The sequence below is a fragment of the Cavia porcellus genome, unplaced genomic scaffold, assembly GCF_034190915.1.
Source record: "Cavia porcellus strain 051 isolate PalLab524CR breed Dunkin Hartley unplaced genomic scaffold, mCavPor4.1 scaffold_31, whole genome shotgun sequence".
NCBI classification, from domain to species: domain Eukaryota; kingdom Metazoa; phylum Chordata; class Mammalia; order Rodentia; family Caviidae; genus Cavia; species Cavia porcellus.
Window position 1 is genome coordinate 4,649,777 of NW_026947514.1, and position 23,258 is coordinate 4,673,034.

General features: G+C 57.3%; 2 protein-coding genes across 4 annotated transcripts in view; one reads left to right on the top strand and one right to left on the bottom strand.

Moving 5' to 3' along the window:
* Positions 1 to 15,388, top strand: part of Wars1 (tryptophanyl-tRNA synthetase 1) — a 27,912-nt gene extending 12,524 nt beyond the window's left edge. For both annotated transcript variants that reach the window (XM_003463090.5, XM_013144929.3), the window contains exons 5-11: positions 4,791 to 4,910; positions 5,083 to 5,265; positions 7,398 to 7,498; positions 8,260 to 8,372; positions 8,457 to 8,630; positions 10,488 to 10,628; positions 14,255 to 15,388. In XM_003463090.5, the coding sequence (XP_003463138.1) occupies positions 4,791 to 4,910; positions 5,083 to 5,265; positions 7,398 to 7,498; positions 8,260 to 8,372; positions 8,457 to 8,630; positions 10,488 to 10,628; positions 14,255 to 14,416 (994 nt within the window). In that variant the 3' untranslated portion in view covers positions 14,417 to 15,388. The remainder of the gene's footprint in view (positions 1 to 4,790; positions 4,911 to 5,082; positions 5,266 to 7,397; positions 7,499 to 8,259; positions 8,373 to 8,456; positions 8,631 to 10,487; positions 10,629 to 14,254) is intronic.
* Positions 15,389 to 17,452: 2,064 nt separating this feature from the next.
* On the bottom strand, positions 17,453 to 21,776 carry Slc25a47 (solute carrier family 25 member 47). 2 transcript variants are annotated; one of them, XM_063241418.1, is made up of 6 exons: positions 21,706 to 21,776; positions 20,147 to 20,190; positions 19,937 to 20,008; positions 19,123 to 19,263; positions 18,258 to 18,606; positions 17,453 to 18,114 (listed from the first exon to the last, which is right to left on the bottom strand). In XM_063241418.1, the coding sequence occupies exons 1-6, from the start codon at positions 21,731 to 21,733 to the stop codon at positions 17,843 to 17,845; spliced, it is 906 nt and encodes a 301-aa protein (XP_063097488.1). In that variant the 5' UTR covers positions 21,734 to 21,776; the 3' UTR covers positions 17,453 to 17,842. The 2 variants fall into 2 exon arrangements, with proteins under 2 accessions (XP_063097488.1, XP_063097487.1); XM_063241417.1 differs by having other exon boundaries at positions 19,081 to 19,263.
* Positions 21,777 to 23,258: the final 1,482 nt, after the last annotated feature.

Genomic DNA, 23,258 nt, shown 5'->3' on the forward strand with positions numbered 1-23,258 from the left:
ACTAAGGTCCAGAGAGTCCAGCTGAGGGCCTGGAGCCCCCGGTGGGTCCTCTGGGAGTCCAGCTGGAGGCTGAGAGCCCGTGGCAGTGTCTCATTCAAGTCTGTATCGAGATCTGCCCTGGAAGGCCAAAAGCAGAGGTCAGTGGTGGAAGCTGGAAAGTCTGCTCGAGCAGGCTGAGGGATTGTGCTGGAGGGAGGAAGGTCAGGGTAAAGACCAGAGCTCCATCTTCAGTGACAGTGCGGACCCGAGCTCTTCTGATGCTCAGGACAGCCAGTGTGACCCGCCTCCCCAGGAGCGTCCACAGCACGCCCCTTCCCCTCCACTGCCCCTCCTACGCTGCCGCCTGCGCTCCTCAGGTGGGCCCGGCACCCAGCACCACTGCCTCAGTTCAGTGGGGTCCCGAGGCACCCATGAGCTGAGCTCACCCCGTGGGCCACCGGTGGGCACAGAAGGCTGGGAGAGGGGAATTCCCTGGACAGGCGGCGTGCCAGCTACATGGGTAGAAATGGGGGCAGAGGAAGCAGCAGATGGTTCAGAGCTCAGGGTGGCGTCCTGGGGCCTTAGGACAGTGGTTATTTGGGGAGCAGTGCTGAGACAGGGAGGAAAAGGTGACTGGAGGGAGGGGTTCACGGGGAGGATGGAGAGCAGCTGGGCCTGGGCCTAGGCACAAAATAGGACACGCAGGGGCAGGTGCCACAGGCAGGAAGTTGCTGGGCTGCCGGAGGCGTCCGGCGGGGGCCCACAGCAATAGCCACTGGGAGCACTCCTCCCTCTTCAGTTGTTTAGGGAGTCAAGAGGAGACGGCACCCCAGGAAAGGGGCAGCTGCATCCTGGCTCGGTGCAGGGGAACGGGGTCTAGGAAGGGGTCAGGCCGAGGCTGCCCGAGGCTGCCCGGCTGTCCCAGCAGCACGTTTGAGATTATTCTTTCCCTGTTGGGTTTTCTTGACATCTGAAAGTAAACCAAACGTGTACTTAGACATTTAATCTAGACTCTCAGCTCTGTTCCACTGATCTGTGTCTTTATGGTCTGATCACGCCACCGTAGCTAGGAGGTAAATTCCAAAGCTAGAAAACCAGAAGCTTCCAACCTTCTTTTTTATCAAGGTTGTTTTCGTGTCCCGGGTCCTTTGCATTTTTTAAATTTTTTACATTTTAACTATGTTCTTCTGTGTCCACACTTGCAGTCCACGAGGCTGACCTCTGCCGTGGGGAGTTGGAGCCCGTACAGTGTGCGCCGTCCTTCCGCCTCCCCACTCCAGGTCCTCTGCATCTCCGTATGACTTGGGGTCACCTGTTTTATTTCTGAAAATAAGGCAGCCGGGATTTCAGTGGAGATGGCACGGGTCTGTAGAACCGTCCGTCTGGAGACCAGGGCGGTCTGGAGATGCTGCATCCGCAGGCTGTGGCCACAGACCGTCTGTCCACAGACGCCTCTCCACTCGCCGTGTGCGCGCTCCCCACTTCTGGGGTTAGATCTTTCCTTGTCGGGGTCGCTCCCGGCCGGCAGGAAAGACGCACGACAAAGTCTGGCGGTGTGCAACCTTGCCTTTATTTGTCTCCGCGTGGGCCCCGCGAGGCCTCCTCTCTGTCACCAGTCCTTTCTCGCTGGTGGACTTTCTCTATCTCTCTCGTGCTTCCTCTCTGTGCTTCTCCCTCGTGGCGGGAGAGGCATTTACTTTTATAGGGTAACAGTGGCCAATCAGTTCAAAGCGCGCGATGCGGGCTGATTGGCTAACATCAGTTGTTGCTAGGCAGACTATTCTATTGCGCGGGCTGCTTACGTCGCCAGGGCAATCAGGGGGCAGGAAGCAGGCGCCAACTTGGCTCACTCGATGGGAGGGGCAATCTAGCTCAGGCTCCGCTCCCACCCACAGGCCCTACGTCCGCCAAGTAAGGCGACCGGTGTCGGCGGCTCCCAACATTTCCTGAGGATTTGATTTTATTCTATCACAAATATCGTTGTCTTAATTTCATTTTGAGAGTATTCACCGCTGCTGTGCCTTGGTGTGTTGATTCTTATGTCTTGAAGCTTCGCTGGATTAGCTCCAGTGGGTGTTTTTTCCTCCCCTTCTCTGTGGGTGAGTTTCCTATAAAACTTTCTATACGCAGAATTCCCCCAGCAGTGAACTGCACCCTTCAGCTGGGTTTTCTCTCTCTCGCTGAATTGCTCGGACTACAGCTTCCGGGCAGTGACAGCGGTAATGGCCAGGGTGACTGTCATGGTCCTGGTCCCCACTGATGGCGGGGGGATGGTATTTGTGTCATTGTGTTACTGTGAATGCCCTTCAGGGCCTTAATCTCGTTTTTCCCATTGCTAATTTGTTGAGTGTTTTTGTGTTGACAGTGTTTTTATTTTATTTAGATTTAAATCCTTCTCTGCGTCCTGTTAAGATGATCATGTAGACCTGGAGCCCTGTCTGTCCATACCTTGACAGATCTTCATTAGGCAGAGTCAGCCGTGCATTCCTGGGACAAATCCCAACTTGTGTGCACTTTTTTGTATGTTCCTGGGTTTGCTTTGTGAGCTGTTGAGGACTCTGTCTGTAGTGTGTAACTGGGTGTCTGTCTGGTTTTGATGTGCGCATAGTACATACCACCAAGATTAAGTTGGGAAGTAGATTGGATGTAGGACCTATGAAAATCCAAGTAACGGGAGGGAAGTACAAATCCCGACCTGCTAGGTGTCTGATGCACACCAGGTTTGTGTTCTCTAAAATCAAAGAATTAATTATTAAGAGTTAAGAGTGGGAAATAGCTATTGAGAAGAAGAAAGTTTCTGAGGCTGGGTGTGTGGCTCACGCCTGTGGTCGCAGCAGTGGGAGGCTGAGGCAAGAAGATCACGCGAGTTGGAGGCCAGCCCGGGCTACACAGTGAGCTCAGGCCAGCCAGCGCCTCGGAGAACCCAGCATCAGTCGCTGGCGTTCACCCCAGAGGAAGGGTCCTGAGGACTGTGCCTGTGCCTGCAGCCGCCGTGGTTTCTGCGCTGTGCTGTGGAGGGCGCAGCCCTGGCTGGCTGGCTGGCATAGTCCTAAATCACTTGGCTGTCTATAATACTTTCCCTTCATTCTTCTTGGAAGAGTTTGTGAAGGGGTGGTGGTGACTCCTCTTTTTTTTTTTCCTTTGAGTTAAAATATTTTAATGACATCACCACACAAAGTGCTAATTCCTTTTTGACTTGGAAGGAAAACATCCGGAGATGCGGGGCCGGGGTGTGGCGCAGGAGTATTGCCCCACTTGCCTCGCGGGCAGGGTGCCCTGAGTCCAGCCTGCAGCACACACACACACACACAGAGGAAAGAGAAGGAAATGCTGTTCCCAATGAAGCCATTTCATCCTGGACTTCTCAGCGGGGAAGTTTTCTGATTGCTCAGTCTTTTTGCCTATTAAACATCCATTTGGGTTTCATTTCTTCTTGAATGGGTTCCAGTACTGTATTTCTCTGTGTCAGAAGATGATCTAATACTATTACAGACGGCTGATTTCGGTAGAATTATTGTGGGCGGTCAGACCAATCTGGGCCCTCTCAGAAGAGTCAGTACCCAAGATGAGGAGGAATCCAAGCTAGTCAGAGGGGCTAGATTAGATACTTCCCCGTGGGGTAAACAGAGCTGGAGACTGTTAGGGTCACCCTTTTGAGACTGCCCGGTGTCTCACAGGCAGAGGCCATCTGCTCCCACCCCCAAGACTAAGATGGGAAGACAAGACCAAACACATAAGTGATGGCTGAGGTTAACAGTGTCACTGCCCATACACCTTTGCACCACAGGGTCAGTATTACCTAGGCCACTCTACTTAAGTCTTACTGGTAATCGTAATTTTGACCCACGTTGTACCCGCCTCGGGATTCGCCGGCAGCCCATCAGGTTACCCTCCTGTCCCTCAGGAGCTACCTGTTCCCCAGTCCTGTGTCCCATTTCTTTTCCCAACACATTTTCCTAGTCTTAACCTCTGTTGTTGTTTAGAATTCATTCTTCAGCTTCAAGGAGCAGGAACTCCTGTAGCAGACGTCCAGCCTGTCCCCATATCAGTACCTGGGTCACACCCTTGTCCCCGGCATTCCCGTAGGACCATTTGATTCCCCTGAGGTCCGAGACCTCATACTTCAGTTCCTGGATTCTTTTCTTACTGCAAAAGCAGCGTCCAAAACGACCTGAAAGCCCCGAGGGCCATGACCCCGTGAGCACCAAACCAGCACTGCCCGTGGCTTGGGGCTCGAGGACGTCCACTGCAGATGGCTGTGGTCTGCAGTGTCCTACCAGACCTCTGGGAAAGGTGGCTGCTCCTGTCCCGCTGTGGGACACTGCCCCCACAGAGGACATTCATCTGCGGCAGTGGGGGTTGGTTTCATCCTGCTGAGCCGGGATTCCTCTGGGAGCTGTCCGGAAACACCAGGCGGTGGAGGAGGAGCCAGTCAGGGAAGGGGCAGTGCAGAGAATCGAGGTGTGGAAGTGTGCACCTGCACAGTGCCGTCAGGTGCTGCAGACAGGTGCTGAGCAAACCGTAGTCACAAACAAATGACTAGTGTAAAACACCAGGGAAGTGTGAAAGCACCACCGCTGTCCACACTGATAACAAGAGTCCCTGCGGCTGCCTTCACCCCACGTGAAGGCCCGCATCCGCCATCTCTCAAACAGCGGTGCGCCCGGGAAGGGCCCCGTCACCCGTCACCCCTGCGGGTGCACCAGAGCCACGGGCTCAGCGGTGATCGCTGTGGTTCTGTGCGACTTTCCTTTTCACTTCCAAACGCGCCCGCCCGGGAATCACGCTTCTCCTGTCTCCTTCCGCGTTAGAGATATGAACCAAGTGCTGGACGCCTATGAGAGCGGGAAGCCGTTTTACCTGTACACGGGCCGGGGCCCCTCCTCCGAAGCCATGCACGTCGGCCACCTCATCCCGTTCATCTTTACCAAGTGAGTACCTCAGCACGGACTCTCCTGCGGGGCGCGGGCAGTTCTCAGCCCAGGTGCCTGAGACCATTCAGGTGCCCGTGTCCAGCTCTCGCTGAGAGCCGGCCAGGCCCATCTTGCAGGATGGTGTGTAGCAGGGTAAAATCGCGGTTTCATAGCCAGCTCCCCACCCCAGGTGGCTGCAGGACGTGTTCAACGTGCCCCTGGTGGTCCAGATGTCCGACGACGAGAAGTACCTGTGGAAGGACCTGACCCTGGAGCAGGCCTACGGCTACACCCTGGAGAACGCCAAGGACATCATCGCCTGCGGCTTCGACATCAACAAGACCTTCATCTTCTCCGACCTGGAGTACATGGGGTGAGGGGCAGTGCGGACCGCAGGGCACCGTGGCCACCGCAGGGCCGGGACGGCCATGGGGACCTGCGGCCTGGTGAACGTTTTCCTTGGAAAATAGTTCTGTTCCTTTTGCTTTGTTTTTTGAGACATCTTGCTGTGTAATTCAGGCTGATTCCAAACTTGCAGCAAACCTCCTGTTTCAGCCTCCCAAATGCTGGGATAATAGGCCTGTATCCCCACACCTAGTGGATAGTACAGTTTTTATATCAGCCTTTTTTGGAGTTTTGTAGAGGTTTTTTACTGTTTTGTGTGGAATTTTTTGTTGGCTGGTTGATTGGGATTTTTTTTATTTGTTTGTTTGTTTGTTTGTTTTTGGTATTTTTGAGATAGGGTCTCACTGAAATTCAGGCTGCCCCAGAATTCACTTGTGTGTCCCAGGTGGCCTCAAACTCATGGGGACCCTCCTGCCTCAGCCTCCTGAGGGCAGGGGTTACAGGCATGCACTGCCATGCCAGCATAATTCAGTGTTTTAACAGGTCAACATACTTCATTCTGAAAATTTTTTATTGTGTGGAGGTTTCTGTTTATTCTGTTCAAGATAGGGCGTCTCAGTTCCTTTTCTCATTGCTGAGACAAAATACCCGGTGCCCAAAGTTGAGGGAGGAAAGGTTTATTTAGCGTACAGTTTGTGGAGGTTTTCAGTCCATAATCAGCTGGCTCCAAAGCAGGGCAGCTTGGCGGAGGGCAACAGTTCATGGTGGCAGAAGATGGCAAAAGCAGCAAGAGCCCAAGGCGGGGAACAAGCCTCTCTTGCTCCCTGATACCGAAAGCAGGCCGCCCCCAGCACTAGACAAGGAACCAGTCACAAAGGCTAGATTCAGTCGCCTCCCAGACTCCCGCCCCCATGAGCACGTGAGCCTTGGGAGGGCTGGGGGGACATCCAGACAAACCGTAACACAGGGTCTCACTATAATAATCTAGCCAGCACCAACAGGCCTGGCTAAAAATTCTGGAAGGTAAATTTCTGAGGCACCAGCTTCATCCCAAGTGATTACCAAGCAGTAGTCTAGAAAAAAAAAAAGGTCATCAGCCAGGCATGGTGTTCTCAAACGCACACCTGTTTGAGAACAGCCGGGACTACAAAGTGAGCCCAAGGCCAGCCTGAACTGTATAGCGACACTCTGTCTCAAAAAGTCAAAAAAGAAAGGCTCATCAGTCGTCATCAAGAGAGGCCGAACCTGAGGCTCAGAACTAAGGGTTGGAGCGCAGGGCAGCGGCAGAGCACCTGCCTGCCCCCGGGGGGCACCGTCCTGTGTGGGCCAGGCCATCTCGTACCAGTGCCAGTCCCCAGGGCTCCCTCCCGTGACTGCTCGAGGCCAAGCGCTCCCTTTACACCTGCCAAGGCTCTGGGTCCGAGACAGAAGCCAGCTGTGTCTGGCGTCCCCCAGCACCTCATGCCATCAGAAGTGGCTGGCTCTGCGCTCATGACGCTGGGACCCAGGCTGTGTGGTGACTGCACTAGCCCAGGGTTGGCTTGGCGTAGTTATGGGTGTGGGTGCTGCCTGCCCTGAACCTGTACCTGACAGAAGATAAGGAACACTGAGGAGGAGGCTCCTCAGTGGTGCCCCTGTGCCATGCCACCCTGCCTGGGAGCTGGCCCATCACAGACCAGAAAAATACATGCATAACCGAGACAACCCTTAGGAAGGTAATTAACCTTCGTTCTCACCCATTAGACTTTCTTTCAGTCATGAGGCCCTGGGGCGTCCTTGGAGGGAGGAAAGGGGATCAGGGTCCTGCCATTTAGTGGCCTTGTGGGGGTCGTCATGGTCGTGGCTCTGTTTCTCATGCCTTAATGTGACCTGAACCACCTGCTTGCTCCCCCACATCCCCCTGCCGCGGCCTCTGGTCCCCTCCAGAGCCAGGCTGGCACCTCAGCACAGTAGCCGCTGACTCACTGTGGCGGACCAGGCGCCCTGTGGCCCAGGTTGGCCTATAACTCGGGACCTTTCTGCCTCAGCCTCCCAGGTACAGCATCTGGGGTTCCAGGTGTGGGCCCCCACACCCACCCAGCAGGACATCAGTTTGCAGGCTACCCCCCTACCCCAGAGGGAGGACTCTCGGGCTGGGGCTGACTCCCCTCATCTCTGCAGGATGAGCCCAGGCTTCTACAAGAATGTGGTGAAGATTCAGAAGCACGTCACCTTCAACCAGGTGAAGGGCATCTTCGGCTTCACCGACAGCGACTGCATCGGTACGGGGATTTGGGGATTTGGAAGGTGCCCGTGGCTGCCTTCCGGGGAGGAGCAGAGCTCTGAAGGGGAGGACGACAGTGCCAAAGCCTCCATTCTGGGGCCTGGGGGGCAGAGGTGCCAGGCTTCTTGGGTAAATGTGCAAGACATGGGTTCTGTCCCTGCTGGCGGCATAAAGCAACATTTGACCAAAGTACCCCTCTCTGGGGCCGGGCACTGCGGGGCTTAGGTCAGAAGGAAAACCTGAGCCTAGCCTGGAGCAGGGCTGTGACCCTCAGAGTCACTGCAGAACGGAGCAGGAGGCGGAGCCCAAGGTAGGAAGAGCCCAATAGGAAGGCCAGCCTGGGCAGCATGGGAGCCCCACAAGCAGCCTCTGGTGACACCGCAGCCACTTGCAGGTTCTCCCCACACCTAGGGAGGGGAGGAGCTGCTGACCACTGCAGCAGCCCACCGGGACAGCCCCAGGCACAGGCGTCTCTGTTCTCAAGTGGCTGCAAAACTGGTGTCAAAGAGAAAAATCCTAACAGTTCAGTTAAACCACATCACTGTTCCTAAACAGAATCAGTGTCTGGGTGTGCCGGGCCCTGGAGCCCTGGAGTCTCTCCTCCTCCGTCCTTGGGTTTCCGGTTGCCATTAGTGTCTCAGGCTCCCCACGGCTGGGTGTCGGGCAGGACACTCCTGGTCCGTGCCTCTCCGAGCGTGTTCCCAGGCGGGGAAGCACGGGCCGTCTGGGCTGTGTGAACCGTGTGTCCCTCACTTGCAGGGAAGATCAGTTTCCCCGCCGTGCAGGCCGCGCCCTCCTTCAGCAACTCGTTCCCGCAGATCTTCCGGGACCGGACGGACATCCAGTGCCTCATCCCGTGTGCCATTGACCAGGTCAGCGGCGGCACGGGCCGGGGCCGGGGTCGGGGCCAGTGCTCTGCGCAGGCCGCAGCGACCTCAGCCCTCTTCTGTCCCCAGGATCCCTACTTCAGGATGACGCGGGACGTGGCCCCCAGGATCGGCTACCCGAAGCCAGCCCTGCTGCACTCCACCTTCTTCCCCGCCCTGCAGGGCGCCCAGACCAAGATGAGCGCCAGCGACCCCAACTCCTCCATCTTCCTCACCGACTCGGCCAAGCAGATCAAGACCAAGGTGAGCGGCGGGGCAGGGGCACAGGCGTGTGTGCTCACACCCAGCGCACACTCGCTCCCCTGCTCTGCTCCTGCACAGCTAGAGGCAGCTGGGCCAGTTCCCAGGCCGCGGGGAGCTCGCTGTGTTTCCTCTCGCTGAGGTAAATCTGGCTTTTTCCTTTCTTTCTTTCTGGTTTTCCTGCCCACACTATGGTCTGAAAACAGCATCATGATCCATGGAAATCTCCGAGTTTCCCGGTTAAGTGCAGGGATGGTACCTGGCCTGCCTTTCATGTGCTCTGCCCTCTGTGCTCTGTGGCAGGCGGCTCGAGGCACAGCACCCAGGGCAGCCTGGAGAGCTCTCCTAAGACAGCAGCAGCCCATCTGATGGAGCCCACGGTACTCAGGCAGGGCTCCTCAGGTGCCGGGACACTAGATAGAGACCCCCTCGCCTCTCAGCCTGATCTGTCACCGGATGCTGAGCTGCTGGGGCACAGAACAGCTGAATACAGTCACTGGTACTGGCCGAGACCCTGACCCTACTGGGAAGTCCCAAGCAGCCCAGTGACCACAAAGGACCTTTCTCAAGGAGCAGCCTCCGGCGCTGGGAGGGCTGCGTGAGCTGGAACCAGGACGCACGCAGGCCCTTGGACAGAGCCAGACTCCCCAGCAGCCAGCTGGCGGTGGCCGGGCCAGGCCTCAGGTCCTCGTGCCACAGGGCATCGTGGCACTGTAGTCCTGGCAGTAGGGAAGCTGAGGCAGGAGGATTGCAAGCTCAAGGACAGCCTGAACTACATAGGCCACTCATGACTCTGAGTGCCTCACTGTCCTGTGAGGGCAATAGCGACCCCAAGCGGGCATCCTGTCTCCTCCATCACAGCTGGCACCCACCTTTGCCCAAGCACGACTGCTGCATGAACTGTCACCACCAAAGGGCCCAAAGAGCAGGCAAGTGAGGTCTAAGGGCACTGGCTCTGTGCACGGCACACTCCCGCCCCAAGGTGGAGGAGGCTGAGACAGGAGCGCCCAGCCCGAGGCTCGGGAGCCGGCCCTGGTGCCCATCTCCCAGGACCCCTCCTGCCCCCCAGGGCGAGCACGTGTGGGTCCTGTGGCTCCTGTCACTTCCTGCCGCATCAGTGGCGCCACAACCCAAGTCTTCGTTCAGGGCTCGCAGCCCTCGCTGGCCTTTCCCTGGCCGGTAGCATCACATTGCGGTCTCCTGACCAACAGCCAGCAATGGCAGAGCACAGAGCCATGCAGGCTCGGGCAGGCTCCCATCCGGTGGCTTTGGGTTTTCATTTGTGTTTTGGCGTCTGAGGCAGGTTCTTACTGTGTAGCCCAGCCTGGCCTCAAACTCCAGATGACCCTGCTCCTTAGCCTCCTGGGCCCAGCTGGTCTTCATTTATTATTTGTTGGTTTTATTTTGCTTCATTGGTTTCAAGGTGGGGCTCTCACTATTTTGCCCAAACTGATCTTTCCTGATGTTCTAGATTCAAGCAGTTCTCCTGCCTCGGCCTCCCTGCTGCGATGGGCAGCCACCATGCCCCTGTCTGTGTTGTTAGTTTTAGGGTTACGCCACCTGTTTTTGAGTGGACACGCCCGCAGGCCTTGGCCTCCTCCATTTGGTGGGCCTGGCAGCCCTGTCGTGTTCCCCGTCTCATCTCTACCTGTCAGCCCTGCACCAGCCAGGGAGCACCCCCCGAAGGTGACAGCCACTTACTCCTCAGCAGCTCTGCCCAGGGCGCGAGCCACTGCCCTGATTCGGCTGCACCCAGGATTTCCCAGCAGTGGATTTTCCTAGGGCCATAACCCATCTGCTGCCTAGCCCGGCTGCCCCGAATGCCAACTGTGGTGACACAGTCCTGTTCCCCACACACAGGTCAATAAGCACGCGTTCTCCGGAGGCCGGGACACCGTGGAGGAGCACCGGCAGTTCGGGGGCAACTGTGACGTGGACGTGTCCTTCATGTACCTGACCTTCTTCCTGGAGGACGATGACCGGCTGGAGCAGATCCGCAAGGTGAGCTGGGCGGGCTGCCATCGGAGCGCGGAGGGGGCAGGGCTGTGACTCCAGCACCTGCACGTGGCCCGGGCGTCCACGCGGGCAGAGCCCTGGGGCCGCTGGCTGAGCAGCTCGGCTGTGGACACAGCTGGGAAGGGCTCAGAACCTTGGCCTTGGATTCTCCAAGTGGTGGAGTCCTCCAAGGGAACCGTGGGACTGAAGCATTGGCGACGGCAAACAGCGCAACGGCGGTGTTTGGTTTGTTTTCCAAATCCATTTTTTTTCTTTTTTCCAAGTGCATGTTATTTCAAGGAGAAAGAGAAAAAAAAACTAAAGGAAAAGGTTCAAAACATGTCAATCGGGGCAACTGTGGTGCATACACTGTGCACGGTCATCCCCAGATCATCACCCAGGGCATCTGCATTCGGCTGTCCAAACAGATCTTCCTCCTGGGTGAACTCAGAGAAATCAGTAGTACAACTAGCTTAAGGATTTTCTGTATCCATCTACATACACATACACATGTTGTTTCTTTCAGCTTCTCACACTAGTGAGACAATACGATGTCCACACGTGTGTGTCTGATCTGTTTCACTAATGAGTATGGTCTCAGGGGCATCCATTTCAGTATAAAAGTCTCCCGCTTATCCTTGATGGCTGAGTAGTACTCCATCGTATAAAAATAGGGCATCTTCTTTATGCATTCCTCAGTCAGTGGGCATTTGGATTGATTGTTTCCAAGATCTGGCTATTACAAACTGTACTGCTGTAGACATGGGTGCACAACATCACTGTGGTATGATGTCCTTAATTGTTTTAGGAAGACACCTAAAGGAGAATAGCTAGGTGGAGTAGGACCTCTAGTCCAGTTTTTTGAGGATCCGCCACCCTGATTTCCACAGTGGCTGCAGCAGCCTACACTCCCACCCACAGTGGAGAAGGGTCCCTTTTCCCCACAGCCCCGCCAAAATTTGTTATTGCTTGATTTCTTGATAAAATCAATCCTTTCTGGAGTGAGTGGAATCTTAGTGTTGTTTTAATTTGCATCTCTCAAATGACCCATGATGTTGAACATTTTTTCACATATTTATTTTCTGTATTTCTTCATCTGAGAAGTGTGTATTCATCTCAGATGCCCATATTGAATTGAGACTTTAAACCCAGAGAACTGATTTTTTTTTTTTTTTTTTTTTTTTTTTTGAGCTCTTTATATGTTCTCAACGGTAATCCTTTGTCTCAAGAGCAGTTGACAAACATTTTCTCCCACGTGGTGGGTTGTCTCTTCACTCTGTTGGTGGTTTCTCTTGCTGTGCAAAAGCTATGCAATCTGGGTTTTGTTCATAGAGTCTTTGCCTACACAATGTCTTCAAGAGTTTTACCTATTCTATCTTCCAGCAGACTTAATGTTTCTGTTACAATATCAAGATCTTTGAGGGGATGGGGATTTAGCTCAGCAGCATAAGCACTTTCCTGGCAAGCATGAGGTCATGAGTTTGATCCGTGATGCCAAAAAAAAAAGATCTTTGATCCATTCCGATTTCAGTTAGTATGTGGTAGAAGATATGGGTCCAGTTTTGTGCATCTTCTGATCTGTTTGTTTTTTTCCTCAGTACTGTTTTGTTTTTATCACCGTAGCTCTGTAGTATAATTTCCAGTCAGGGATCCTGATTCTCCACCCCCCCTCTTGTCTTTGTTGCCCAGGACTGCCTTTGCTATTCTAGGTCTCTTCTGGTTCCTGATGAATTTTAGGATTGTTTCCTCTAATTCTGTGAGATATGCTATTGGAATTTTGACTGGGATTGCACTGAATCTGTGGAACAGTTTGGGAAGTATGGCCATTTTCACTACAGTGGCTCTTCCCACCCAGGGGCACAGGATCTCTCTCCATCTTCTAATGTCCTCTTCAATCTCCTTTTTCAGAGCACTGTAGTTTTCAATGTAGAGGTCTTTTCCATCTTTCATTAGATTAATTCCTAGATGTTTCATTTTTTTGGACACTATAGTAAAAGGTATTGTTTCCCTGATTTCTCTGAGTGAGTTTGTTATTTGTGTACTGGCAGGCTATTGAATTTTGAACGCTGACATTGTATCCAGCTACACAGCTTATTAAATCTAGGAGTCTGGTGGGGTTTTTGGGGTCTTCTAAGTAGAATATTATGCCATCTGCACATAGAGTTTAACTTCTTCCTTTCCTATTTTATTGCTTTTATTTCTCTCTCTTGTCTAATTGCTCCAACTAAAGTTTCCAGGACTCTGTTGAATAAAGAGTAGAGACAGTGACATCTTGTCTTGTTCCTGATTTTAGAATAAAAGCTTTCAGTTTTTGTCCATTTAGTAGTATGTTGGCTGTTGGTATGTTATAGATGGCTTTTTTATCAGATTGAGGTAAAAAACATCTATTTTTCTGTTTTTGTTTTTGTTTTTTTTTTTTTTTAAATCATGAATGGGTTCTGGACTTTGTCAAAAAGCTTTTCCTAGCCAGGCGCAGTGGCTCACACCTGTAATCCCAGCACTTGGGAGGCTGAGGTGGGAGGATCATTGCAAGTTCGAGACCAGCTTGGGCTACAAAGTGAGCTCAAGGCCAGCCTGAACTGCATAGCGAGACCCCGTCTCAAAAAAGACAAAAAGAAAAGCTTTTTCTGCATCTGTTGAGATGATCATATGATTTTTGCCCTTGGCTCTGCTAATATGGTGCATTACATTTATGGATTTATGTATGTTGAATCATGAATCCCACTTGGTCACAGTGTACAATCTTCTTGACAGTTTGTTGCAGTCTGTTTGCCAGTATCACGTTTGGAGATCTTTGCATCAGTGTTCATTAGGGAGACTGGCCTGTAATTCTCCTCCTTGGCTGCATCCTCTCTGGTTTTGGTATCAGGGTGATGCTTGCTTCCAGCAGTGTCTTCTGGAGTGTTGCTTCCCTTTCCATTTCATTAAAGAGTTTGAGAAGTAGTGGTGTTAGGTCTTCTCTAAATTTCTTGTAGAATTCAGCAGTGACTCCATCAGAGCCTGGCTTTTCTCTGTTGATAGGTTGTCAGTTACATCGTTGATTTCACTGATTGATGGCGGGTTATTTAGGGATTGTCTCACATGTGGGAGCTACATAATAGAGTTTTTTAGCCAGATGTGATGGCGCGCACTTGAAACCCCAGCTCCTCAGGAGGCTGAGGCAGGAGAATCGAGAGTTTGAGGCCACAGACATTGTAGTTTGTTGCAAATACAAAGTAGAATGGGCTGAGGACATTGCTCCCGGGTAGAGCCCTTCCCAGCATGTGGGACACCGACGTCCACTCCCTCCGCAGCAGGAGAGGAAAGAAAGAGGCACCCGTGCTGTAGGTGGCGAGCTGGCGGCGGCCGTCTGGCGGTGGGGAAGACGTCAGCAGGGGTTTTGCAGGGCCAGTGGGGCTGAGGGCCGGGGCGATCGTGGGTCAGCGCCCCCCGGGTGATGTCCCCACAGAGCAGGGGCAGACACAGGAGCCTGCTGTCCCTCTGACCACTGGGCAGGTCACTGGCCCAGGGAGAGAAGTGTCCAGAAAGGCACAGCCGACTGCTACAGGGGCCGTCATGCTGGTCCGCAGGGGCAGCCAGGCGGGACGGAGCCAGGGACGGGGCCGCCCGCTCAGCTCCCCTTCCCTCCACAGGACTACACCAGCGGGGCCATGCTCACCGGAGAGCTCAAGAAGACCCTCATTGACGTCCTGCAGCCCCTGATCGCCGAGCACCAGGCCCGGCGCAAGGAGGTCACCGACGAGATGGTGAAGGAGTTCATGACCCCCCGGCCCCTGTCCTTCCACTTCCAGTAGCGCCCCTCAGCGCCCCCGAGGCTGCCGTCCGCGGTAATCCTAGGTCATTCCCGGCGCCTGCCAGCCCTGCATGTGTTACGGATTCCGGTTCTTCCTCTGACGTCTGTCCTTCCTGTCACCTGGGTAATCGGGTACTGGCTCACGTCGTGTGGCCAGATAGGAAGCCCACAGGAGGCTCCCCACATGGATCCCAGCCATGGCCTGTGCCGCCCAGAGCCACCAGGATTTCAGGTGCACCCCCAAGATGCTCCACGAGAAACCACTTCATTGTGTGTGTGTGGATGATCCAAACATCATCCTTCTAAAAGTACCATGGAAAATGGATGTGACAGTGTCATGGGCACAGGACATTGGAGCCCGTGCCCCTCAAAAAAGAAATTGACCACTCAGAGCTCTGCGGAGCACTTGACCAAGATTGGGCTGGGGTATGGCTCCCTGCAGAGCAGCTGCCAGCTTACGTGGCCCAGGTGACAACCTGGTGCCCCGAGAAAGTAGTTGTCCAGCATCTCAGCTGCCTGCACGCTGGCCCTGGTGGAACGGGGTTTCCCGAGCTAGCCAGCTCCAGACCAGGCGCGTCCTCCACTCTGTGGATCATACTCCTCACCCCTAATGCGCAGGCTTTACAGCAAACAAGCCAGCACTCCCTCTGCCCAATCCGGGGAGCCCTTTACCCAGGAGACGCTGAAACACTGTTACCTTGCAGATGCTTTTGACTCTTAACCTCAGCGGAAGTCAGCACAGAGCCTTGGCAGGGCGTGCAGCTGGTGGACCTAACCGAACGCGCGTGGGTGCCCAGGGCTCAGCCTCCTGTGCGCAGTGACCTCTGATTCCATGTGTAGGCTCCATGGGGCAGAGCCGCCCCTTGGGGGAAAGTCCTGGGTGCCAAACCTGACGGTCCTTGGACTTGCAGGTCCACACTGGGTGCTCTGCCCTCCCGCACTCTCAGCCTAATAAACGAACTTTACTCCTGTCCATGTCTGTGTTCTGCCTGGAGCACTGCAGGCCTGGAGGCTCTGGGTTCAGCAGGTTCAGTGTGGGGGGAAGAAGCAGCATATTAGGGGACCCGTGGTGCTGAGCGGCAGCCCCAGGAACCACGCCCCTGTCCACTCATGCTGGGGTGGGGAGGTCTCCCTGGCCCCGTTCACCCACTCTGCTGTTTCCTGCAGGCCTGAGGAAGCGGCCGCTCGGGGGCCTCACTCCACTGCCCAGACTCGCTTTGGGAGTGGGGAAACTGAGGCTCTGAGAAAGGAAGGGCATGGAGCCTTTCCTGCAACACCACTGCCCGGGACAGTGCAGGAGCCAGGTGCCGCCAGTAACTCGATGCCCCGCAGCCAGGACAGAAGTCATGGAGGGTGCTGAGTCACTGGCACCTCTGGTCAGCTGGCACCCTTCGCCCAGCATCCCAGCTTCAGGCTGGGCCGGTCTTGTCCAGCAGCTCAAACTCAGGAACAGCACTGTCCTGGTACCATGGGACTGGGCACCTGAGAGCCAGGCGTGGCCAGCTGGGAGCCAGTGCTCTGGGAGGGAAGGGAGCCGGGCGCTCGGGGCTGGGAACCCCGAATCTCGGGGCGAGTTTGCTGGTCTGCAGAGAAGCCCAGCTGAAGCTGCCACAGGCTGTGGTACTGTGATGTGCACTGCTCAGCATGGAGCCAGAGTGGCCACCTGAGGTTCCAGGCCTCAGAGGGGACCTGCCCACCTCACTAACAGCCCCGTCCCAGCACGAGGGTCTCACTGTGTTTCCATGTCCCCCATCTGCTACCCCTTCACCTAGCATCCCCACCCTGAAGTCACCACCCCTGGCGGCTCAGTGTCCCTCTTCCCACAGCCCCAGCACTGGCCCTCGCTCACTGTCCATGTGAATTCCAGCCCCATGCCATACCCGTTCTTCATCAGCACAAACCGGGAACATGATTCACCCTGGCCAACACCAGGCCTCTCCGTGCTGCTGCCCAGGGTCAGGACGGGCATCCAATGGGGCACCTGGAGCAGCAGCCCAAACCACGCCCTGCGAAGTCACCCTCGCTTTCTTCCTCAGCCCTCCTAAACGGTCCTCCTCATCAGGAACCCTACCAGACACTCAAAAGAACACCAGCCATTCCTCTACGTGACCCCTGGCAATAACACGACTCATCGCTACTTGAGCAGGAACCAACTGACCTAACAGAAGGTGAATGAGAGCTGGGGTCACTGCAGGGTGGACCCTGGCCCACAGATAAACAGCATCATGATAAACGCTCCCACAGCTACTACCCTCTTTAATGCCACGCCACAATCACCTCTATTCTGGGTCCCAGCCTCATCTCCCAGACTCTGATACATGCACCTTTTACGGAAATAACCCCTCCTCTCTTTGGCCCCATGCACGTGCCTCGTCTCGCTGCACGTCCTAGCGTAAATTATAGCGGTTTAAATCCCCTTGTTCTAGAATCTTAGGCCTCTACCCTGCTCCAAAGAACTCCCAATTCTGTGTGCTACCTTTGCACTCTACAGTGAGGTCAGCTGAATGAGCTGTGGGCACATCCCCCACAATGTTGGTTCCTGCCCTTCCCGTGCGAATTAACCTTGTTAAAATTACTGTAATCTGTATTATTTTCCTTATTCTAGGGACATTAATCACCTTACTCAGCTCACACTGGCTACTCATATGAACTGGCCTAGCACAGGGGCATACTGGTCAGTGGGAACAGCACACCCAAGAGCGGCCATGCTGGGTCTCCCCTAGAACGCTGGAGGACACCCAGTCCACAGGCACGGTCACCAGCAGGCCTCAGCAGAGGGTCCCCCGGAGCCCTGCCCTCTGTACTGTGGCTGTGTGGGTCAGAATACCGTGTGAGGCACCCTCGGGCCTCCACCTGCAGCCCCACAGCCAGGGCCTCTTTGAGGGGCAGGCCGTGAGCAGGCCTGTGTGTGCCCATCTTCAAGGTGGGCACAGTGGCACGGGTAGGGGACTGGCCCACAGCAAGGTGAAAGCAGTTGCCCAGCACACAGGGAGGGAACGGGGCACCTATCCCACAGACCAGACGACACGGCCAAGCATCCCGGGAGACTCTTTATTGACCCGTCCAGGGAGACCCTGCATGTGTGGGAAGGTGTCACCCCCGACCAGGGGCTCTGCTGACCCTGCAGGCAGACAGGACAAGCTGGCCTGGGGCTGAAATGCAACGGTGTCCCCAGACTGGCACAGCCTTGGAGGGTACAGAGGCTGAGCATGGGTGGAGGGGTAGGGTCTGTGGGGAGCCGGCAAAAACACCTCATCCGCGAGCCACTCCGATCCTGCTGACCCTTGTCCTCCTGTGGACGGAGGTCGGAGCCAGTTGGCCTGCCCACTCCCAGGCACCCAGCTGTCCTGGGCCAGGCTCTCTGGGGTCCGCACCCCCTGGTCTCCTCGGTGCCTGCAGCGACCCGCAGAGGCCGCCGAGGGTCGCCCTAGGGTCGCATGAGCCGCAGCACGGCCTCGTAGGCCACGAAGACCACCATGTTGACCGGGAAGGCGCGGCAGCAGTTCAGCGCCAGCCCCTTGAACATCACCCGGGGGCCCTCGTGGCGCACGCTGCTCAGCAGGCAGTGCAGGAGGCCCCGGTAGCGCTGCGGGCCCTGCCCGTCCGCCTGCAGCCGCGACTTGATCACATCCATGGGGGTGGCCACCGCCCAGGCCAGGACCCCCGCACAGCCGCCAGCCACCAGCACGCCCGCCACGTCTGCAGGAGAGACAGCGGGCTCGCTCTGCAGGCGGGGAAACTGAGGCTGCCTCCAGGGGAGCGTTACCAGTCCTGGCTCCCTGGGGTATCCGCGCGGCCAAGCTCGCCGCCCACGGGACCACGTCCGCCTGTGTCCCCCTCACCTGGCTGGCTGTGGCCGGCGGGAGTGAGCCACTCGCAGAGGATGGCATAGGAGAGGAAGTAGGTGGCGAAGGAGTGGCCGTCCCGCAGGAGCAGGGCGGAGCTGCCCTTATAGAGGCCCCGAAGCCCCTCCTCTCGGGCCACCGTGGCCAGGCAGTGCAGCGGCCCGCGGTACTTAGGCCCAGGATCGGGACGCGTGGGCGCAGGACACAGAGGCGGCGCGGCGGCAGGCCACGAGGCGGAGGGGCGGCGCTGCGTGCGGCTCGGCGTCTGCGCCTGCGTCCCGGTCTGCGCGTGCGTCTGCGTCTGCAGGCGCACCTTGGCCACCTCTGTGGGCGAAGTCAGGAACACCTGCGTAGGGAGGGGGTCAGCGGCTCCTGAGCACGAGGCTCCTGGACTCTGGTGTTGGGGAACCCGGGCCTCCAGGGACGTGGGTGCTGGGGTGTCCACCCGAGCCCCCTGGAGCTCCCCGCCACTGCAGATGAGGAGATGGAAGTGCAGGGGCTCAGGGCCTTGGGACAGGACCCCCAAGATGCTCCTGTCCGAGCCTGGCACCATCACCCTCTGTGCAGCTCACAGCTCCCAACCGCCACTGAGGGGCCACGGGCTGGGCTGGGGACAGCCTGGGCCTCCCTGCCCATCCTGGGCCCTTAGAGATTGAGGGAGGCTCCATCTCCATGGTAACCAGGCTTCCTGGCGACTTCCTGGCTTGCTGACCAGCGACTCCTTGGTTAGCCGCGTGCTGCAGAGGGGCCGGGCCGGGCTGGCCTGGCAGGACCCGGGGCGCCCCCTTGCACCCGCCTTCCCTCCCCCACACCCCCTCACCCGGACAAGGCCCGAGGCACATCCTGACAGCGTGATGTCCACCTTGGCGGGCTTGGCGTCAGCGCTGCCATACCGGAAGCGGCAGATCTGTGCCAGGCAGTGGCGATAGGTGCCGAAGGACACGGAGGACACCAGCGATGTGGTGCACACGGGCAGCGAGAGGCCGCGGTAGAAGCCCCACACCTGGGGGACAAACGGGCCGGGTCAGTGGGGCCCGGCCATGCGGCCTTCACTGGTCACCTGCTGCTGCTGCCTCAGTTTGCCCCACTGGAAAACTGAGGTCATGGTCCCCAGCCTGCCAGGGCCTGGTGAGGTGCTGGAGAGACGGGGGTCAGGCTTAACCCAAGACAGCACCTGATGATGGCCGTGACCCCGAGGCCCCATGATTGCTGAGGTGTTTGGGGTTTTTGGTGGGGGAGATTTCTGGTGCTATTTGGACTTTCCTGGGGATTGAACTCACCACTGCCTGCTTGCAAGGCAGGTGCTTATGCCGCTGAGCTAAATCCCCAGCCCCCCCATTTGGACTTTTTTGAGACACCGTGTGGCTGTGTAGCTCTGGTCTTGAACTTGCAGTGATCCTGCCTCAGCCTCCCAGTGCTGGGATGACAGGTGTGCGCCACCACACCCGACTCGACTCTATCATTGCCATTTTTGAGTTAATGAAGCCCAGCCTGCATGGAGCCCCTCTGTAAATGCCCCAGGTCCCCACATCAGACCTGAGCCCCACAGGGACCTCAGGGTGCCGCCAGCCCATCCTCCGGAGAAGGCCTGGGAGGGACAGAGCCACAGTGCCGTCCCTGACCCACCCAATGCTGAGGCGGTGCCCTTGCCGGGAGACCCCGGCCCCGCAGCCTACCCGCTCGTGGCGGTACGTGTCCCGGATGCAGTGCCAGAGGCCTGTGTACTTGGGCTCCGTCTGGATCCTGACCTGGGGAGACAGAGCGTCAGGGGGTGCTGGCACCAGGCGGCCCGGGCAGGGGCAGGGAGCCCGGGGAGAGGCCAGACCAGGGCATAGGGTGAGGGTCTTCGGGAGCTGGAAGGGCAGTGGGCAGGTGCCGGGCCTCACCTTTACCGTGTCCAGGGGGTAGCCCACAGCCACGCCGCAGATTCCTGCAAGGAGGGCGCCCTAGTGAGCCTCATGGGGAGCACACCCCGGCCCAGTTCACAGGTGAGCCCTGTCCTGAGCCCTGCACATTGATGCCTGGACACGCCGGGTGGCATCAGCATCCACTGTGGACAGCTGGCCTGACCCACACTGAGAGCCCCCAAGCCCTACCCACCTGACCCCTACTTAGGCCAGGGCCCCAGCTGGGCCAATGCCAAGTGCCATTGGGGACCTGGCCGGCACTGGCTGCCAGGGACCTCACGAGCACAGGGAATAGCAGGTGCTGCTGGGTGTCCCGAGGCTGTGGTCCCAGCCAGGCACTTGAGGCTGAGGGGGAGCCCCAGAGGGCCCTCAAAGGGGGCTGTGTGGCCCTGTTCCCTTCCACTTCCGGCCAGAGCACCAAACCAACATTCCACGGGATCCCCACTCCCCACTGCGAGCGCGGAAACCTCAGTCCCTCTGCTCACAGGCTGAAGCAGCTCCACAGAGGCAAAGCCACGTGATGGCTGTGCTGTGTCTAGGGCGTGGCCTAGTACACAGTGATGGAAGGGCCAGGGATTTAGTAAAACGGCACAGGCACCAGCTTGGCAAGCACCAGGTCATGAGTTCCATCCCCAGGACAAAAAACTAAATTAAAAAGTAAATAAATAAATAGATCGTGACAGAATGAAAGAACTGGAGGTGAAGTCAAGCAGAGGGCTACTCAGCATTGTGAGTAGAATGACTTTCCTTGAACCTGAAAAGCACCTCGCCAAGCTCCTACTCATCCATCAAAGCCCTGCAAACACCACACATCGCCTCTTCTAAAGCCCTCCCTGACTCCATACTCCGGGCTGCCCCTATGCCGGGAGACATGCTGGCCCTGTCACATGGCCTTGCTGCTGTGACCTCAGTCACCTCCCCCTCCAGAGCTACTGGATTTCCTCACAGTCAAAGCCCAAGTCTGCGTCCCGTTACCCACGGTGAAGCACAGAGCAGGGCTCGGTGACCTGGCCTTCCTGTCCAGCCAGAGTCCTTCCTGGTTCCTTCCCGGACCGGGATATGGTGGGCACTTTCAGAAGCCAGGGCAAGACCGCCCACAGCGGTTTCACAAGACCGGACAGGCTCAGAATAGCTGAGGCCGGTCGATGGCAGGGAGGAGCGAGGCTGACTTTGGCCTGAGACAGTCAACTTGGGTCAGCCTGCATCCCAGGGGCTGAGTAGCTCAGCCCGTGGTCCCCGGTAGGGTCAGGCCAAGCCTCCTGGGGTCTCCAACCCCTCCCCAGGGCTCATCCGCCTCCACCAGAGACTCCCGGCCTCCCTGAGCCCTGCCTCTGTCCCCAGCTGGCCCTCAGTGTTCTGTCTGGGTTCCACACAGGGCAGCCCCACAGCTTTTCTCAAACCCTCGGATCCCCTGCCAGGGGCCCAGAGCCTGCCCTCTCCTCTGTCCCCCAGGGCCCATGCCCAGTCCCAGCCCCTCCTGGGGGCCCCAATCCCAGCTGCTGCCCAGGCCGAGTGCTCCCCACCCCCCACCCTGCTACCTCCGATGGCTCCAGCCACAAAATCCATGGACAGGGCAGAGCCGGCGCCTGCTTACTGCCCTGGCTGGCTGCCTCTCAGACCTTAAATACCTGTGTAGGGGGGAGGGGGGGAGGGCAGGGGGGGACAAGCGATCAATGCCGGAACCCTCGCTCTTGCCACCACCCCCACCCTTGTCCCACTGTCCTCGGGGCCCAGGTGCTGGGACAGTGTCCGAGAGGTTACTGGAGGGGCAGGACCTCTGTCCCCACACCTCAGGCGTGAGCCCCAGCGCATCCAGACGCCTCTGGGAGGCCTGGGGGTGGGAGCATGACAGCTCCAAGCCCTCCCTGACTCCCTGCTGGGGAACCCCGGGAGCTCCCTGGCTTCCTCATTCAGCAGACACTTGCTTTGGAGACAGGGTCTCACTGGAGTTCAGGCTGGCCTTGAATTCATTCTCTTCTATTGGTTTGTTTTGATATTTGGTTTTGTTTTTGTTTTTTGAGATAAGGCCAGGTAGGCTGGCCTGGAACTCATGTGTAGCCCTGACTGACCTCGAGCTCACAGACATTCTCCTGCCTCAGCCTCCAAGTGCAGGGATTACAGGCATGTGCCACCACATGCAGGCACAGAAGATCTGGCCCTATGGTTGAGGGGCCGCAGGAAGGGAGGAGAATGGGGGTCATGGGCCATGGGCAGGGGCCTGGGGAACACAGAGGCCACTTTGTGGCTGGGTGGAGGGGCCCTGCAGGTGCTGCTGGCTACAGAGGCCCACCCACTGGCCCTTGGGGCAAGGCAGCAGGCCAGGCACCCTCCTGTTTACGAGTCTGGGACTGCAGTGGCCTTGAGCAGCTGAGCGCCTGGCAGGGAAGGGGCCCTGGGTCCCCGTGGGCAGCATGGCTGCCACGTCAGAGGGCAGAGGGCAGGGGCAGGGGGCACCAAGCCAGCCAGCACCGTGACTGGCTGGGCGTGAAGAGCTCCTGGGGATCAGGTTAGGGACGGGGCTGCTGGACCCAAACACTGCTCCAGGCTGGCTCCCAGCCAGGCAGGAGGTCAGGCGCCATCTGTTTACCCATCTGGTGGCCTTGAGTGCCAGCACCTGGTGCACGCCTGTGCTCCCAGCACTCTGGGAGGCTGAGGCAGGAGATGGAAAGCTCAGGCCCAACTCAAGCAACTAAGTGACTTAGCGAGACCCTGTCCCAAAATAAAAAAATGCCAAAACACAATAAGACGCTGAGGTCATAACTCAGCGGTAAGCACCACTTCAAGAGCCCCAGACCCGGCTTCAATCCCGGCGCCCCTGGGAAGAGAGGGAAGGAGAATATCCTCCTGCCTGTACCACCCTGGTCGAGGCCTGGGGCCAGGTGCGCTCCAGACGCCCTGCGGAGCAGTGAAGCCGGGCTGGACGGGCACAGGTGCCTCGGGGCTGCCCTTCCGGCCGGTCCTCATTCTCATCCCTGCCACGCTGCGCACCAGTGCTGTTCCCTGGGGACAGCAGGGCCCGGCCTCTCCCAGGCCCCGGACCCACATCAGAGCCACAGTAGCATTGCCCCCAGCACCAGGCCCGCCTGCCCGT